Source organism: Electrona antarctica (genome assembly GCF_951216825.1).
Source record: "Electrona antarctica genome assembly, chromosome: 1".
Taxonomy (NCBI): domain Eukaryota; kingdom Metazoa; phylum Chordata; class Actinopteri; order Myctophiformes; family Myctophidae; genus Electrona; species Electrona antarctica.
Genome location: NC_136806.1, coordinates 42,125,262 through 42,144,183, shown reverse-complemented (window position 1 = coordinate 42,144,183; position 18,922 = coordinate 42,125,262). Strand labels below are relative to the sequence as shown.

Sequence of the window (18,922 nt, the reverse complement as noted above, 5' to 3'; positions counted from 1 at the left end):
ATTGACAGTTTGGTAGTACAAGGTTGTACAAGCAGCCTATACTGTATAACATACATAAAAAAAACAAGCAAACAGCATACATTCATCTAACCATACATAGTATATGTGAACAAGTAAGCAATATACATCTGGATAACATAATTAGCATTTGCAGATGGACCTTTGGAAGTTAATGGAGCTTTTAATGTATAACTTTAATATTTCATATAATACAGCATAATCCTACTCAAATTCCTGTAGAACTTGTTGAACTTGTTTTGAGTGGAGTCCTACGCTAATTAGTAATGTGTGGGGTGTCTGTGTGTGGCCGGGTGGAGAGGGGACCAACACGAGGGGCACAATTTGTCAAGCCGGGGGGTTGTTGAGTGACTGAGTGTGCGATTTTTAACAAGAGTTCCCTCCTGTAATGACAGCTGTCATCTCCTACACCAGCTGAACCACAATACACGCAAACAGTTTGGGGGTAATTGAAGAGTAACATTCCCTACTGCTGTATTATCCACTTTGGAAAATAAGATTGCTCCCTGATGTTCATCGCTCTATATTTTAAAAGACACATAAGACCCCCAATTACAAGAAAATGAATACAGGCTTCATGATGAAAAGTGTTAAGCAAATCCGTACGGTGTCAATCTTATCCCTACAGAGGAATATGAGCCCTGAAAAGCTGTTATTTGGTAAAGGTTAATGCCTAATAACATTGATAGTCAATAGATGGCTGTTATGTGAAGTCACGTTTTTAAACTGGGGCAATCTCATGGGAATGAAACTCTTCAATTGGATTTATAGTGTGGGAAGTTCTTTGGAGAGTTAAAAAGTATGCTTGGAACTATGTGGGCTTAGGACAAAAACACTTTAATCTACTTTTCTCCTGTCATATGAAACTGGAGAGAGTAAAATGAAATACTACTGTAAATCCTATACTAGATGCTGTAATGTGTGTAATATATTGGGAATGTACAGTATGAGTGCAGTTAAAGCAGAATGTACTGCATGAAGTCATGATAGCAGCTCCTGGTCTCCTGCCTGCATTTGATCCAAAAACAACCTCCAGCTTATACGTGTTTCATGAAAAGTAGGAACAACTTTGGTCATGTCTATCGGTCTCTGCCCTCCTTCTCTATTCCTCTAATTTTTATCCACATTCCGCTAACTTCTTTCCAGTTATAAATATCCACTCATGTCATATTGAACGAGAGAGAGGCAGAGTTAACAGCCTTTAGTGCCCTGTACAGGAAAAAACACGCACTCAAAAGACAGAACGATCGAGGGGGGTCAGGGATAGATAAATGGAGAAAGGGGGGTAAATGGAGAAAGGCAGCATGGGGTGAGGGAGGGAGGGCTCAGGGCTCTCGAGGGGGGGCATTTTAAATGAAAACAGGTGTGTTGTGTGACCAGTGGGCAAGGGGACGGGGGCAGCCGGGGTTGGGGGTGGGCGATTCCGGGGGAGGTGGAGTGTGTGTGAATCTGTGTGAGTTGTTGTTCTGCCTGCGATTTGGACAGATTTGGAATTTTGGAATTTGGGCCGCAGACCAGGAATTTGCATCCTGGGGGGTCAGAGAGAGGGGGGCGGCGTAGGGTTTGGGGGTGGGGAGGGGTGGAGAGTAAAAGATGGCAGCGCAGGGGGCCAGAGGGGGGGTAGGAATGGGCTGTCCCTCTCTCCTCCCTCTCTCTTTTTCCTTCTGTCTTTTCTCCCTCTCTCTCTTTCTCTCCCTCCCTCACATGCGTTCAGCTTCTCCAGCTGTCGGTCTCTCTTCTCACTCTCAGGGTCACAGAGGCAGCAGGAACACTCCCAACACACCAGGGACCCAATGCAACACGCAGAGAGGACGCAATAGACCTCTTGGACAAAAAGCAGGACAGAAGAAGACTGGAACCTGAGGACTCACAGAGGCTTGTCTGTGAGTTTGTGTGTGTGTGTGTGTGTGTGTGTGTGTGTGTGTGTGTGTGTGTGTGTGTGTGTGTGTGTGTGTGTGTGTGTGTGTGTGTGTGTGTGTGTGTGTGCAGTCGATCATTTGACATATGTTTCTGCTATGTGGGAGAAAGTTTGTGGAAATCAAAGGGTGGGTGAATGAATTCATCGGCGAGTGACTGTCACCAACAGGAGAGGAAGAGGAGTCTTTCATTCACTTTCACTCCGGTACTGGGAGGCCTTACACGTCACACACAGCTCCACTGCTCTGCTCTCCTCTGCTCTGGTCTATGGTGTGTGTTTTAGTTGTGTCATGTGTTTCAGTGTGAGTAAGACAGTGAGGGGGAGAGGGGTACACACACACAGTGAGTAACAAAGAGTAGGTGCGTTATTATGTATTGCAAAATTACCTCCCCAGCCACAGTATATATGGTTTCACAACAACTGACATCTATGTCACAATCAGAGTTTATTCATACCTCCCACGGACCTAAGGCAGAGTCATGGACCTTGCTTTTAGCAAAGAACCTTATTCTCTCTGGACCCCCTTTGCATGAAATGCTGTCCAACACTAATTGTGGCAGCAGTTATCTCGTTATCTCTGTCACATTGAAACTTGATTGGTTTGTTGCTGTCACAAGGGGTCAATAAACACCCCGTCATGTGAAGTTTAGATGTTTGTTTCAATTGAACCAGGCTGGAATTAACACCAAAGACCAAAGACACCAAATGGCCCACTAACATCTGTTGCACTGGAGTGTGTGTAGGCTTTTTTAAGCCTTTATTGGAAAGAGTAGAGTAGACATGCAGCAATGGTCCAGCTGGCCGGGAATCGAACCAGCCACCAGGGACTCGCTGTCAGGCATTTGAGCCCATGTGATTACAGCCATAACCACTTGGTTATTGAGTCGCTGTGTGTGTAGGCTTAAGTTTTTATCAGGTGCAGTAATTTGGCTAGTAAAGAAGTGCCGCTTCCAAAATATGAAAATTATTTATATATGAAAAATACAATTTCAACAATGCTTCACAGACCCCAGGGGGTCTGCGTACCCCAGTTTCAGAATCACTGAGCTACGGCATTACAACACTTTCTGACCGAGCCAGCCATGTGGCCGCATCAAACAGGAGGAGCAGGTGCCATCATGCTAAGCTATACGTTCGATCACACTCTCACGGACAGAAACATACACAACATAGATAACGCTGCCTTGCGACAATCCACAGAAAGGCAGCATGTTATGTACTACATATACTTTAAAGTGCTGCTAGCATTTGACAGGTCCTGTCAAATGCTAGCAGCACTACTGTAGGTGGGGTCAGAGAGGGACGGCGAGGAGAGTTGTGTCTCGGAGAACAAGCCTTCCCTGCTGATCCCAGTCCATCATCCCCTGCCAGATCCTACGTGTCATATATAGCAATATATCCGTGCATTTTCAGTGTGCTTTACTGCCACTGCCAGCGAGACAAAGCACAGAGCAGGAGAAAACATCTCTGAAGGGAGCCATTATGTTACAGTGTGGTTTTGGGAGCAATTTCTCCCGTCTCTGAATATAATGTAAAAATATATATTTATCCCCCAGCGGTAGCAATGCTGACTGAGATGAAAGGCTTCAGGCCTTGGGTTTGCAGCCTGCCTGGGGGCCACGTGTTGGGTTTGCAGCCTGCCTGGGGGCCACGTGTTGTAGAACCTTGGGTTTGCAGCCTGCCTGGGGGCCACGTGTTGTAGAACCTTGGGTTTGCAGCCTGCCTGGGGGCCACGTGTTGTAGAACCTTGGGTTTGCAGCCTGCCTGGGGGCCACGTGTTGTAGAACCGCCTGCCTGGGGGCCACGTGTTGTAGAACCTTGGGTTTGCAGCCTGCCTGGGGGCCACGTGTTGTAGAACCGCCTGCCTGGGGGCCACGTGTTGTAGAACCTTGGGTTTGCAGCCTGCCTGGGGGCCACGTGTTGTAGAACCGCCTGCCTGGGGGCCACGTGTTGTAGAACCTTGGGTTTGCAGCCTGCCTGGGGGCCACGTGTTGTAGAACCTTGGGTTTGCAGCCTGCCTGGGGGCCACGTGTTGTAGAACCTTGGGTTTGCAGTCTGCCTGGGGGCCACGTGTTGTAGAACCTTGGGTTTGCAGCCTGCCTGGGGGCCACGTGTTGTAGAACCGCCTGCCTGGGGGCCACGTGTTGTAGAACCTTGGGTTTGCAGCCTGCCTGGGGGCCACGTGTTGTAGAACCGCCTGCCTGGGGGCCACGTGTTGTAGAACCTTGGGTTTGCAGCCTGCCTGGGGGCCACGTGTTGTAGAACCGCCTGCCTGGGGGCCACGTGTTGTAGAACCTTGGGTTTGCAGCCTGCCTGGGGGCCACGTGTTGTAGAACCGCCTGCCTGGGGGCCACGTGTTGTAGAACCTTGGGTTTGCAGCCTGCCTGGGGGCCACGTGTTGTAGAACCTTGGGTTTGCAGCCTGCCTGGGGGCCACGTGTTGTAGAACCTTGGGTTTGCAGCCTGCCTGGGGGCCACGTGTTGTAGAACCTTGGGTTTGCAGCCTGCCTGGGGGCCACGTATTGTAGAACCGCGCTGAAGAGATGCTCCACGCACCGCCAAGCAGAACAGAACAATATATACACTACAACACATGACCTGTCTTTTAGCCTGCTCTCTTTGTCTGTGTGTATTTTTATTAACGTGTGTGTGTGTGTGTGTGTGTGTGTGTGTGTGTGTGTGTGTGTGTGTGTGTGTGTGTGTGTGTGTGTGTGTGTGTGTGTGTGTGTGTGTGTGTGTGTGTGTGTGTGTGTGTGTGTGTGTGTGTGTGTGTGTGTGTGTGTGTGTGTGTGTGTGTGTGTGTGTGTGCGTGCGCGCGCGTGCGTGCGTGCGTGCACGTGTGTGGTCTTCTTGACTGTTTTTCCTGGTCCCCAAGAGGTGACATTTATGAGCCTGCAGACATTTTGCTTGTTAAATTTGGCTGACTTAAGCGAAATGTACTTAAGCAGATGTTACTGAGAGGCCATGCCAACACTGATCCACCAAATGTGTTATAAACAATATGAAATAATAATGTTGTGGTATGATAGCTGGTGCAGTACCACCAAAAGTCTTGGAAGAAAGCGTTGAAGAGAACACTGGCCAGTGTTGAGGAAGAACAATCCAGTAGTCACTCAAAGGGCACTGGCTGAACTTCTGCACTGCTCTAGGCCTCTGGGCGTTCACCTACGCCACACAGTGAGATGAGAGGTTGACCTTCTGCACTGCTCTAGGCCTCTGGGCGTTCACCTACGCCACGCAGTGAGATGAGAGGTTGACCTTCTGCACTGCTCTAGGCCTCTGGGCGTTCACCTACGCCACGCAGTGAGATGAGAGGTTGATCTTCTGCACTGCTCTAGGCCTCTGGGCGTTCACCTACGCCACGCAGTGAGATGAGAGGTTGACCTTCTGCACTGCTCTAGGCCTCTGGGCGTTCACCTACGCCACGCAGTGAGATGAGAGGTTGACCTTCTGCACTGCTCTAGGCCTCTGGGCGTTCACCTACGCCACGCAGTGAGATGAGAGGTTGACCTTCTGCACTGCTCTAGGCCTCTGGGCGTTCACCTACGCCACGCAGTGAGATGAGAGGTTGGGTGACCAACTGTCCTCCCGGGTGAACCCCGGGTGGGGGATCCCCAGAAAACGGACACCCTGGGAACGGCTGCCACGGCAGGGCATCCCAGCTGGACCCTGCAGCTCCTGGACCCACATCCTCGCCACGGGAATTCCAGAGGTCCACCGCCACTTGGATTCATGCACAGGCAGGGCAGCTCCCATGTCTCCCCTCGCACAGCGGTCAGGGCCCAGACAGTGACTGGACCCTGGACTGGCGGTCAGTTTGTTTTCGGGTGGTTTTGGGTCACATTTTTGCCGGCTGTAAGTTGACCACAGTGCCAATTCGGACGCTGGAGTAGTAGCGTATTCCGTATTGTGGCCATCTGACTGCCAGGCAGGGGGATGAGTTACCATCAGCGATGTTGGGGCGAGAATGTGTTTTTCTGCCTTTCCCAACACAGAGATCATGAAGTGGTTACGTGATGTCAGATGTCAAATGTTTGTCTGTGAACATCGCTCTGTGGCACAACAACAATATGCAATCCGCTCAATGTGGCCTGTGGAGTGTGTGTGTGTGTGTGTGTGTGTGTGTGTGTGTGTGTGTGTGTGTGTGTGCGCGCATATGCACGTAGACACGTCAGCCAGGCAATGATTATACGTTTCGTTTTCATATATTTTGACTGGAGCTGACTGGCTCTGCAAACAACGGCTGCTACGAGAATGTTTTATTATTGTTTCATTTGGCCTGTTTTCTGCAGTTTGGGGTGGGGTGGGGGTGGGGGGTGGAGAGGCTGGGGTAGAACATTTGTCTACATCCAGGCTCTGCTTAAACAGTGGTGATCTCCTTCCAGGAATATTATGAAAGATGTCTGCAGACATGAGTACAGGCACACTGGGAGCGGAGCCCAGAGCGTGTTACTGCTCTGCTCAAAGAGCATAATGCCTCCCCCATACTCTACTAAATAACACAGCATGACTAAGACAAATGCTGTATTACCCAGAAACACAATGGCAGCATCCAGAAAGGAGATTCCCTTCCACGAGGACAAATGAAAACAATGGGGGTTTGTTCTTAGATGCTGAATTGGTGTTGGAGCTGTTGACACCGAGTCGGTGTGTTGTAAAGTAGGCAGATAATTGCCCAAGACGGCAGGCACCACTGTCACACGGTACAAGCAACCTCCAGAGGCAGCTTCCAGCAACACTTTCATTAAGAGTTGTAAGAAGTACTTAAATCTGTATTACTTAAGTAAAAGTACCAATACAACTATAAAGAAACTAACCACTTAATTAAAAGTACACACGTATAGAAAGATATACATATAGATAGATTTGTATTAAAAGTAAAAGTACGTGTTTGATTCCTCTGATATACGTATTACCGTATTATATATGACATTTTAATATGAATACTGGTAAGCAGCATCATGGTACTGTTGAGCTGCTGAATGTGGAGCTTGTTTGAACTACTTTCTTTACAGTCAGGGGTTGTGAGATGATTAGGCAAGGTTCTGATACACTAAACTAAATAATCGATAGTTTAATAATTTAAACATTTATTGAAAAGAGAGAAACTCAGACTTGGAGCTGTCACCAACTCATGTGACCCCAACTATACTGCAAAATGTTTGACTATATACAAAAATCACAGGATAAATCCTTGTATCTTAAAAGCGTATTAAATATTCACCTACAGATACCTCAAAAATGTACTTAAGTACAGTACTTGAGTAAATATACTTAGTTCCACCACTGCTTTCATTCCAGAGAGCTGCAGCGTGCCAGACTGCGGACACAGAGGTGGTTGTGTGCGACCAGCTAACATGAAAGTATTTCTGTACTGTTGACTCTGTTATTTTCAGCTGAAGGATATAGAGTACGTCATTATATTTACATTTTCACCTGCAGGGACAATTCATGCGTTCATTTTTGCCTGCATTAAGGGAGAAGTTGTTTTAGCTGACAAATAGCTACTGTATGTGTTCTGACTGTAGAACCTGACTGTAGTTGATTTATCCACTTCAGTTATAGGAACAACACACACACGCACGCACGCACGCACGCACGCACGCACAACACACACACACACACACACACACACACACACACACACACACACACACACAGGGCGTGTGTGTACACCCTGAAGAGCACTTGCATATGTTAAGAATGAATTGAAATATTTTGATTCCCCAAACTTCTAACGCCTGCTTCTCTCTCTCTCTCTCTCTCTCTCTGTCTCTCTCTCTCTCTCAGGTATTCCACTTTGAAGCCAACCTCCTCTCTCTCATCCCCATCCATTACCTGTGTCGGCCGGTTGTCTGTGTGTGTTTGTGTGCCTGTTTGTGTGTGTGTGTGCGCTTGACAGTGTGTGTTTACCTGCACCTTCTCCCGCCAGCCAGTGCCTGAGCATGCAGGGCATTAGTGTGTCAGTGGTGTGTGTGTGCGTGTGTGTGTCCGTGCTTCTCCACAGTGTTATTTCACAGCCGCCCACTGAAAGTGACACTTACACGGTAAGGATGGATGAAGGTCTCTCTCTCTCTATCTGACTCTAAGGATGGATGAAGGTCTCTCTCTCTCTATCTGACTCTAAGGATGGATGAAGGACTCTCTCTCTCTCTATCTGACTCTCCATGTTTCTCTGCATCCTCTCTGTTCGCTGATATCAATGTTTTCTAGGCCTCTCTCCAAATCTGAACCTCTGCTCTCTTATCTTCTCTTGTGTTCTGTGGTTCTAGACATGTTACCATGGTAATATTTTATAGTGGTTGTAGCAGATAGTCTCACATCTGTTTTTGGTGGGAGCTATTTTTGGGGGGTGGGGGGTTAGTGCAGATTTCTAGTATATCTGCGTAATTTATTACTGTTTAGACAACTGTTTTATTCTACTCTAGAATAAAACGGTTAGACCAGAGTTAGACCATTTCCAACCATATGAAAAGTGTATGCATATTGAATACATATTGCCGCTGTCGGGCAGAAACCTTGTATATATCCATTGTTCAACTTTTTTTGTAGCCTACATTAACAGCCTGCTTCATCAAACAAGAGTCGCACAAAAAAGTAAAAATAGCAGATCTACAAGCTCAAAACGTGCTGTGATGTGACGTGTTGTTTTGAGATTATAGATCAGCTATTTTCACTATTTTAAAACCTTTTTTTGTTTGTTTGTTTTTTAATAGTGGTAATAAAGGAACGGTTTGGACATACAAAGTTTCCACTCGACAGCGATGATACGATATGTAACTATAACACTCTTCCTAAATTAATCTCCCTCTCTCTATTTCTCTCCCTCTGTAGGAATGTACAGATGGGTATCAATGGGATTCCCACACTCAGCATTGTAAAGGTACGCAGAAAATCCTATTAAATCATTTCACCTTCATGTACGCAGACAAATGCAGACATATATTTACCCCCCCCCCCCCCCCATCAAATCTTCCATGATGAATAATTGTTATATTTTTCCTTTTATTCTTTCTATGCCAATGTTGGTCAGCTCAATGAAACCACTTTGGTCCTGTTGGGTGTAAGGAGCAACAGAGCCTCTAGGGGCTGCTACTGGTGCTCTTTTAGACTCTCAGTCGTGTTACATTTCAAAGTAAAATAATACCTTACTTACTGTACAATAGCTTAGTACTGAATCTCACTCCTCCTACCTTAAGGTTAATTTCAACATTTTGCACGAACCTAACATCTCACAAAATTGTAATAATAATGGCAGACAATAATGGCTACTTTCCTGTCTTTCCTGTCAGACATAAATGAGTGTGAGACCATCCCAGACGCCTGCAAAGGGGAGATGAAGTGTTTCAACCACTATGGAGGTTACCTCTGCCTCCCACGTTCTGCCTCCGTCATCCCTGCTCCAGAGTCTCCCAGCACCCCGACCGCCGACCACCACCACGAGCCCTTCAACCCGTGTCCTGTGGGCTACGAACCCCAGGGAGACAGCTGTGTGGGTGGGTACCTGTCAGGTGGAGAAGTAGAGGAGGCTGTTTAGGCCAAATTTACACTTAACCACATTAATCTTGGCACCCCTATTTTGGTCATGAAGAAACACAAACACTCAAAACTGGCCATTCATTGTCAATGACATTCAATGTTTGTGTTTGCACAAACACTCAAAACTGGCCATTCATTGTGAATGGCATTTAATGTTAGTACAATAAAAGTACCTCCTCATAAATCAAATATACTTAAATATTGCTGTAAATGTTACTTTCCACCACTGGGTGGGTGTCTGTGTTAGAGGTGAGGGATGGAGTGGGGAGGATAGATGGGCTGGAGGTGAACAGGTGGCCACAGCCAGGATGAGTGGGCAGTGTGTGTGTGTGTGTGTGTGTGTGTGTGTGTGTGTGTGTGCGCGTGCGTGCGTGCGTGCGTGCGTGCGTGTGTGTGTGTGTGTGCGTGCGTGTGTGCGCGCGTGCGTGTATTGCAGAAGAGCATAGATTTTAAGGGACAGGTGGCCACAGCAGGTGTTTGGCCTGTGTGGGCCGGCTGCTGGTGTGAGCTGTGTGGGTGTATGTGCGCGTCTGCAGACAGACACACTGTTGGAATTCAGAGATTTCACACGCTGCTGTGCTTTATCAGCTGGCCTGGCTACTCTTACTGGCCCAGAGCTACTTGTGCTGGGAGGTGTTGATTTGGAACGCGTGACACAGCGAGAATGACTCAACATTTATGGGACATTCTCAGCTGCTGACCGCAAATCAAAGGGCATGTAGCGTTTAGTGCTCTGGTCTCGGTTATGATTATGTCGTGCTAATTGCAATCTGTCTGTGGTGTGCTGTGGCCGTGGTGTCGTGCAGATGTGGACGAGTGTGAAAGAGATGACCATGACTGCCAGCCCAGCCAGCAGTGCATCAACACACCCGGAGCCTTCACCTGCCAGTGTCCCCACGGTTACCGCAAGGTTGGCACCGAGTGCATCGGTACGTTCATCTCCTTCATCTGACCTCTACTCAAAGCAGTGGTTCTCAAACTTTTCATTTCAAGGACCCCCCAAATGAATATGTATGTTACCATGGACCCCCATCTGAAAATATTTTCTGCCAGGGACTTTGTACCCATACGAGATTTGGGTTGTTAATGTTAAACAGGCTAAACTGGTTTTGGTGTTATATTAACTGATTTAGGTATTTTCACCAATAATGGGTTGATTTTATCTTCAACAAATGTGTACATACTGTGAAAACATAAGGGTATGGAGTGTAGACTTGTTTAGTAGATTGTACATTTCTAAATGTCATTCACTGCCAACCATGTTGAAACTGTGGAAAAAGTTGCTAGGTATAGGTCATACATTCTTTTGAAAACCACGATGCCATTTATTTGATCTAAAATTACTTTATTGCTCCGATACAGTTTTTAGTAGTTCCTTACAAGTGCTGCTTCTAGAACTCAAATTTTAGTTTGAAGATTACTTTATTTTAGCGAATGACGAAAACCATTCAGGTGCATTCAGTAACATGATATCTAAAAAATAAAGCAATTTGGGGTAAAAGGTTTGTTTTTTATAAACTCTGTGGCCAATGTTGACAGTAGACAATGGCATGTAGTAACACTTGTATGGTCTACTGGTTTGGCTGACTTATCTATGAAAGATGCATACTATAACTATGAGATGCCAGATGGAGCTTAGTCATGAAATGCAGCGTAATTAACTCGTGAAATGTTTGTGGAAGGACGATGCTAACTTCTGTCTCTTTGTGTGTCTCCGTCTGTCTTTCTGTCTTTTGTCTCTCTCAAAGACATTGATGAGTGCAGGTATCGTTACTGTCAGCATCGCTGTGTCAATGTTCCCGGTTCCTTCTCCTGCCAGTGTGAGCCCGGCTTCCAGCTGGCAGGAAATAACCGCTCCTGCATTGGTGAGTTCCACAATCCTGCTGTTGAACAGAATAAAATAACCCACACCTTGCGTACTTGGAAAATAATTAAAATATGAATCATATATCCACATCCAAGGAAATGTAGGGATTTTCTTGGTTTCTCTCTCTCTCTCTCTCTCTCTCTCCTCTCTCTTTACACACACACACACACACACACACACACACACACACACACACACACACACACACACACACACACACACACACACACACACACACACACACACACACACACACACACACACACACACACACACACAGGAATGGTTCACATAAATACAACACAGCATTTTAAGAAATATACAAATATACTGTAAATCTAATCTTCCCCTCCATTTTTCAGATGTAAATGAATGTGAGATGGGAGCGCCCTGTTCTCAGCGTTGTTACAACACATATGGCACCTTCCTCTGTCGATGTGACCAGGGCTATGAGCTGGGCCCAGATGGCTTCGCCTGCAACGGTAAGACTTTATGACAACTTCAAGGATACCGGCATACCGCTGGTGCTTTTTCTTTTTTCATTTGGTTGCATCAATGTAATAATCCATCACTGTCAAAAAAACAACAAAACAAAACTTTATAATGGAAAAAAAGACAAAACACATTAAAGTAGAAATGTGCCTCTGTGTTATCACCAGACTAGCATCATGCTGCATATTCAAACTTGCCATAGTAGCAAACAACATTCATCTTTTTTTCTTTAGTTGTTTGCCAAGTTCTCATGATCTGATCCTCAATAGATGGCTGCAGCATTTTCTGAGCTTTATGGACTTCGACCTTAGACTTTTTAAATATTAGTTGCTTGTAATGCAAGCAAAGCAGTCCATGAATTGAAGCCTCTTCTGTGGTTGCACCTGTTGTAAGTGGCTGTGGATGAAACCTTCTGCTAAAAATGACTACAATGTAAACATAATGTAATAAAACAGACAGACAGAAATAAACAGACAGACAGACAGACAGACAGACACAGACAGACAGACAGACAGACAGACAGACAGACAGACAGACAGACAGACAGACAGACAGACAGACAGACAGACAGACAGACAGACAGACAGACAGACAGACAGACAGACAGACAGACAGACAGACAGACAGACAGACGCACGCTATACCTAGGTAAATACTGTAAATATGAATGAATGAATGCACTTGTTATGCACACTGGAAGTAATAGTAGTAAAAAACATATTTCCATTACTGCTTCAAATGGAATATATACCCAAATGGACCCTTACTTGGGTACATTTGACAACCTCAGAGATAAATTAACATTGAGGATTTTACTGTGCCAAATTAGTGCATTTGGGTATGTGCGTGCATGCGTGCGTGCGTGTGCGTGCGTGTGTGTGGGTGCGTGCAATGCTGTGTTTGTGAGTAATGCGGGGTTCTCCCATGTCTCCACAGACATCGATGAGTGCAGCTATTCCAGTTATCTCTGCCAGTACCAGTGTGTGAATGAACCAGGGAGGTTTTCCTGTATGTGTCCGGAGGGATATCAACTGTTGGGCACCAGACTGTGCCAAGGTAAGAACAACGTATTCAGTCTGGACTTAAACAACCATGACCCTATTCTCTGAGTGCTGGTGATTCCTCTGTTTTGAATACATTCTTCCAAGCTGTGCACCTGGTAATGAAATTAGTTGTAGAACCTTCATTGAGTCATGCTTAACTTAAAACAGCCATGAACTATGCTACAACTGATTGACACGTTTACAGCACATGTCTATATTGTTTGAGTCCTCTCCCATCTCCTCTCCTCCCCTCCCCTCCCCTCCCCTCCCCTCCCCTCCCCTCCCCTCCCCTCACCTCACCTCACCTCACCTCAACTCAACTCGCCTCTCCTCCCCTCTCCTTTCCTTTTCCAGATATAAATGAGTGTGAAACAGGAGAGCATCAGTGCACAGAGTCTCAGACCTGTGTGAATATCCATGGACGCTATCAGTGTGTGGAAACCAACCGCTGTCAGGAACCATACGTGCAAGTGTCTGATAAGTGAGTCATTACAACGTGCTTAAGCTACTTATGCTTTGTTCAGACTGCAGAGCATGGTGGGCTTGTAGATCAGCTATTTTCGATCGTCCATAAGTCAAAGTTCAGTGGCCTTGTGGTTAGAGTGTCCGCCCTGAGACTGGGAGGTCGGGGTTCAATCCCTGGCCGGGTCATACCAAAGACTCTGGACCCAGTGCCTCCGTGCTTGACACTCAGCATCAAGGGTTGGATTGGGGGTAAGTCCCTGCGACATACTAGCGTCATGTCCAGGGGGTGTACTTGTACATCAAGCTGCCTCACGCTACAGAAACAGGAGATAGGCTCCTGCCCTATGGGCCTCATGGCTCGGCAAGGCTACTTATAAGTCAAAGTATAAGTGAGGCTTCAGTGTCCAGACTGAGACACATCTTTAGAAATCAGATTTGTATTGCATTTCAAACCACCTATAGGAATGTGGTTCAAATCTGCTTTCCATGCGTCCTTTTGCTGTTCTGACTTGATAAAACCAATTTGGATAGGCCACAAATCCGGATTTGGGCTGCCAGTCTGAACATAGCCATGCTTTCTCTTTTTCCCCTCCATCCACCCTCCCAACCCCCAGTCCCCCAAACATACACACACTCAAACACCTTTAAGCCATTACAAAAATATGTGCTGGCTCTCATCTCAAAATATAATGGTCCCTGTATGGAGCATGGCTCACATCGCTAGATTACTCCCATTACTTTTTCCATATATCTGTCCAACTCCATGACCTTCTCTGTTGAACGTGTTCCAGTACAATTAGAAAACTATTAGGATGGTGAAACAAGTGTTGATTGGTAGCAGGTGTGGGGAGTTGTTAATACTTCAAAGCTGCTTTTGTAGTATAAATGTGTTTTAGAAAAACAGATGGGAAAATGGCTACTGTTCAAATATCATTTTAGTTTAGCTTTTTAGGACAGTTCTACTTCCCCTTTACAATAATCACACTGCACCCCCTGTTGGCTGAATTATGAACTACTGGAATGTACTAATCACTGAAGGCTCGTCTTGACCATGTTGGCCATCTTGACATTTATTTTACAGGTATTTAGAATAACAGGTGTTATAGATTGACCCAGTGTTCCCTAGAAAAGGGTCTTTCAACTATATTGTTGAAAAACCAAAACGTGATTTTGACTTTGCGTTCATGTGGAATAGTTTCAACATGAACAATAAAGCAATGTTGAACATTGGTAGAATCTTGGGTTGTATAGCTTACCTGGGCATGAAATAAGTCTACTTTGATATTATCATCTTTATCTGTTGTGTCAGATATTGTGTGTCAGAAGTATATACTCAAGTAAATACTCAAGTATTCAAAAGTACAAATTCTGAATTACAATTGTCAGACATTCTCCAGTATTGCTTCCAGAAGCAGTGATTCCATTCGCTCTTATTGTATGGCAAAAAGGTGTCAAAAATACACATTTACTACAAATGGTAAATTTATATAGCGCCTTTATCCAAGGCGCTTTACATAGATTGTGCATCAATTCACCCATTCACACACACATTCATACACCGATGGCGGCAGAAACCATGCAAGGCACTAGCCAGCACATCGGGAGCAATTTGGGGTTCAGTGTCTTGCTCAAGGACACTTTGACACTAACTCTGGGGGAGCCCGGGTTCGAACAGGCAACCTTGCGGTTACCATCCAGCCACTCTACCCCTGAGCCACCGCCGCCCTACATACAGGAAAGCAACCAAAGTGGATATGTTCTGTTTATCAGAGAGCTGGAGGGACAGGTTCTGTTGTTACTAGTGGATATGTTCTGTTTATCAGAGAGCTGGAGGTGGAGGGACAGGTTCTGTTGTTACTAGTGAATATGTTCTGTTTATCAGAGAGCTGGAGGGACAGGTTCTGTTGTTACTAGTGAATATGTTCTGTTTATCAGAGAGCTGGAGGGACAGGTTCTGTTGTTACTAGTGAATATGTTCTGTTTATCAGAGACCTGGAGGGACAGGTTCTGTTGTTACTAGTGGATATGTTCTGTTTATCAGAGAGCCTGGGGGACAGGTTCTGTTGTTACTAGTGAATATGTTCTGTTTATCAGAGACCTGGAGGGACAGGTTCTGTTGTTACTAGTGAATATGTTCTGTTTATCAGAGAGCTGGAGGGACAGGTTCTGTTGTTACTAGTGAATATGTTCTGTTTATCAGAGACCTGGAGGGACAGGTTCTGTTGTTACTAGTGAATATGTTCTGTTTATCAGAGAGCTGGAGGTGGAGGGACAGGTTCTGTTGTTACTAGTGGATATGTTCTGTTTATCAGAGAGCTGGAGGGACAGGTTCTGTTGTTACTAGTGGATATGTTCTGTTTATCAGAGAGCTGGAGGGACAGGTTCTGTTGTTACTAGTGAATATGTTCTGTTTATCAGAGAGCTGGAGGGACAGGTTCTGTTGTTACTAGTGGATATGTTCTGTTTATCAGAGAGCTGGAGGGACAGGTTCTGTTGTTACTAGTGGATATGTTCTGTTTATCAGAGAGCTGGAGGGACAGGTTCTGTTGTTACTAGTGAATATGTTCTGTTTATCAGAGACCTGGAGGGACAGGTTCTGTTGTTACTAGTGAATATGTTCTGTTTATCAGAGACCTGGAGGGACAGGTTCTGTTGTTACTAGTGGATATGTTCTGTTTATCAGAGAGCTGGAGGGACAGGTTCTGTTGTTACTAGTGGATATGTTCTGTTTATCAGAGAGCTGGGGGGACAGGTTCTGTTGTTACTAGTGGATATGTTCTGTTTATCAGAGAGCTGGAGGGACAGGTTCTGTTGTTACTAGTGGATATGTTCTGTTTATTAGAGAGCTGGAGGGACAGGTTCTGTTGTTACTAGTGGATATGTTCTGTTTATCAGAGAGCTGGGGGGACAGGTTCTGTTGTTACTGAACATACACTAAATACAAATTTTCTTTGAGCAAAAAAATGTTTTGTTTTAAGTTAACCAAAAGATATCACTTACTGCACCTTTAATGTTTTTTGCTTGACTAACCGTATAGTACTCTGCAGCTTTTTCAATTAAAAGGTCCTATATATTGTAGTGTAGTTGATATATAAAAATAGGATTTATTTAGTCCCTTTACTAAAATCATAATGCATTTGATCTGCAACTTGTCTAAATCTCTCGATCTTGTCCCCCGCATGTGTCTAGCCGCTGTGTGTGTCCTGTGAACAAGCCTGACTGTCGAGACCTGCCGTTCTCCATCGTCCATCGCTACATGAGCATTACCTCCGAGCGCTCCGTCCCCTCAGACATCTTCCAGATCCAGGCCACCAGCGTGTCCCCAGGCGCCTACAACACCTTCCGCATCCGTTCTGGAGACGACAGTGGAGATTTCTACATCAGGGTGAGCGAAGATGATAATGATGATAATTAAGATTTTGGAAGGGAATTACAGTAGATCTGGAGATGTAATTCCACAGAAGCAATTGGAGTGAAAACCAGTAAACACGGTACATTATTATTATTTACATTCCTGTTGTCGTCTCACCTCCTTACAGCAAATCAACAACATCAGTGCGATGCTGGTTTTGGCCCGTGCTGTGACAGGACCTATGGAGTACACACTGGATCTGGAGATGGTGTCCATCAACCCCCTGCTGAGCAGCTACCAGACAAGCTCCGCCCTCAGGCTCTCCATCTACGTCGGCCCCTACGCCTTCTAGAACATCCCTGGGCTTACAGAGAGAGAGAGAGAGAGAGAGAAACACAGACATCAAAAAAAGAGATGACAGAAGATGTAAACCAGTGTACAAATCCAAAGAGGTCAAAGCAGTTCACCCATGCATTATCACCAGTCACCGGATGTTGCATCTTTGCTGGTTTCTCCTACGTATTTGTCAGATGGCCATTTATGAGTTGTTAAGAGCATACAGCGATTACGCAACACAGTATAGGACTGGAAGCATGCCAGTACTGACTTATAATATGCACTCTTAAGTAACTAGGGCAGTATTATGCATGTCTTAAGTACCAGGTCTTATTACTTAACTTAAGACCTGGAGGCGTGATCAATGCCATTTGGCTATTCTGAGTGGCCAAACAGCATTGACCACGCCTCCAGGTCTTAAGTTAAGTCATAAGACCTGGTACTTAAGACACGCATAATACTGCCCTAACAGTCTTAAGTGATTCACTAATGACTTGCAGCCTTAAAAGATTCACTGATAACTCAGTCTTCAGTGATTTACTGATAACTTACAGTCTTCAGTGATTCACTGATAACTCAGTCTTCAGTGATTTACTGATAACTTAGTCTTCAGTGATTCACTGATAACTCACAGTCTTCAGTGATTCACTGATAACTCACAGTCTTCAGTGATTCACTGATAACTCACAGTCTTCAGTGATTTACTGATAACTCACAGTCTTCAGTGATTCACTGATAACTCACAGTCTTCAGTGATTCACTGATAACTCAGTCTTCAGTGATTCACTGATAAACTGGGGTGTTAAGCGATTCACTGATAACTTGCAGTGTGTTTTTAACCTGTCCCTCTGCTGCCTTCCCCATTTCTTATGATTCCGTTCTAAACTGCTCATGGTTGAGATTATGGTTTACTGTATATCTGTCTGACAACATTGTTATGTGGTCAATATGCTTACTTTTTAAAAAGCTATACATTTCTAATGGATTCTATGCTGAAGAACTTTATTCACTTCACTGCTTTTATCACCCAATACAGCCTGGTGATAAAAGAAAAAAATCTTTTTGTGTTTTTGTTTTGTTTTGTGTGTGCTTTACCGCTTTCTTTTTTATTCTTCTTTTTTCACCCAGCTGTGTTGGGTGATAACAAAATAATTATTTAAAAAAAGCTTTCTACCATTGTCACCTTAAGAAATGGTTGTCACAGTAGAGATACCCACCAGCCATCTGTTTTCACTCTTTTACACCATTTATCTACATGCCAGTCTCCTTTCTTGTTGATTGACATGACTCAGTAACCACTCAGATCAGACCTCAGCCTTCAGGCTCCTCCCACTTCCAGCCACCCGACCCATAGAGAGAGAGAATTGCAAATTTGCATCACTACTCACTAGCATGACTCCCATTGTAAGAATGGAATACAGAAGTTCTCTTTCTATCTCAATGAGGAAGTTCCAATGTTTGGAACTACAGGAGGCAACATCCCGCTTTGCGGCGAGATCAAAGCGTGACTCAACTCTCTCTCTGTGTGACTGTGTCTGAGCCACCATAAACTCAAGCACCTCCCACTCACTGTAGTTTGTCTGTCAGCATTATTGAACATGTTGTACTTGTTTTGTCCAAGTTTTTAATTAAAATAAAACGATATCCCTTTTCGTCTCGTCTGCTGCTAAATTCACTGTGTCTGGGGACAATTTCAGTGATTGGAAAGAACACACGCCCCTCTGGCCTAGGACTAATCCCACAAGAGCATTTTCCAGTTGTCTACCGCCGGTCGATCAATTTTCCTACAACTGTCTCAAGTTAAAAGACAAAAGTAAAAATGATCCTGTATTTATCCCAGTATGCCACTTTAAAGATGATGTATCTGAAAGCAGACGGGAAAAATAAGTCTCG

At 45.1% G+C, this 18,922-nt stretch overlaps 1 protein-coding gene across 2 annotated transcripts; it reads left to right on the top strand.

Annotated features, from left to right (window-relative positions):
* The first annotated feature begins 1,766 nt into the window (after positions 1-1,766).
* On the top strand, positions 1,767-18,682 carry efemp2a (EGF containing fibulin extracellular matrix protein 2a). Of its 2 annotated transcripts, none has more exons than XM_079510883.1 (12): positions 1,767-1,901; positions 7,726-7,982; positions 8,770-8,818; positions 9,228-9,431; positions 10,281-10,403; positions 11,223-11,339; positions 11,704-11,823; positions 12,770-12,889; positions 13,231-13,357; positions 16,531-16,726; positions 16,881-17,319; positions 17,671-18,682. In XM_079510883.1, the coding sequence occupies exons 2-11, from the start codon at positions 7,881-7,883 to the stop codon at positions 17,043-17,045; spliced, it is 1,323 nt and encodes a 440-aa protein (XP_079367009.1). In that variant the 5' UTR covers positions 1,767-1,901; positions 7,726-7,880; the 3' UTR covers positions 17,046-17,319; positions 17,671-18,682. The 2 variants fall into 2 exon arrangements, with proteins under 2 accessions (XP_079367009.1, XP_079367008.1); XM_079510882.1 differs by having other exon boundaries at positions 17,643-18,682.
* The last annotated feature ends 240 nt before the right edge of the window (positions 18,683-18,922 follow it).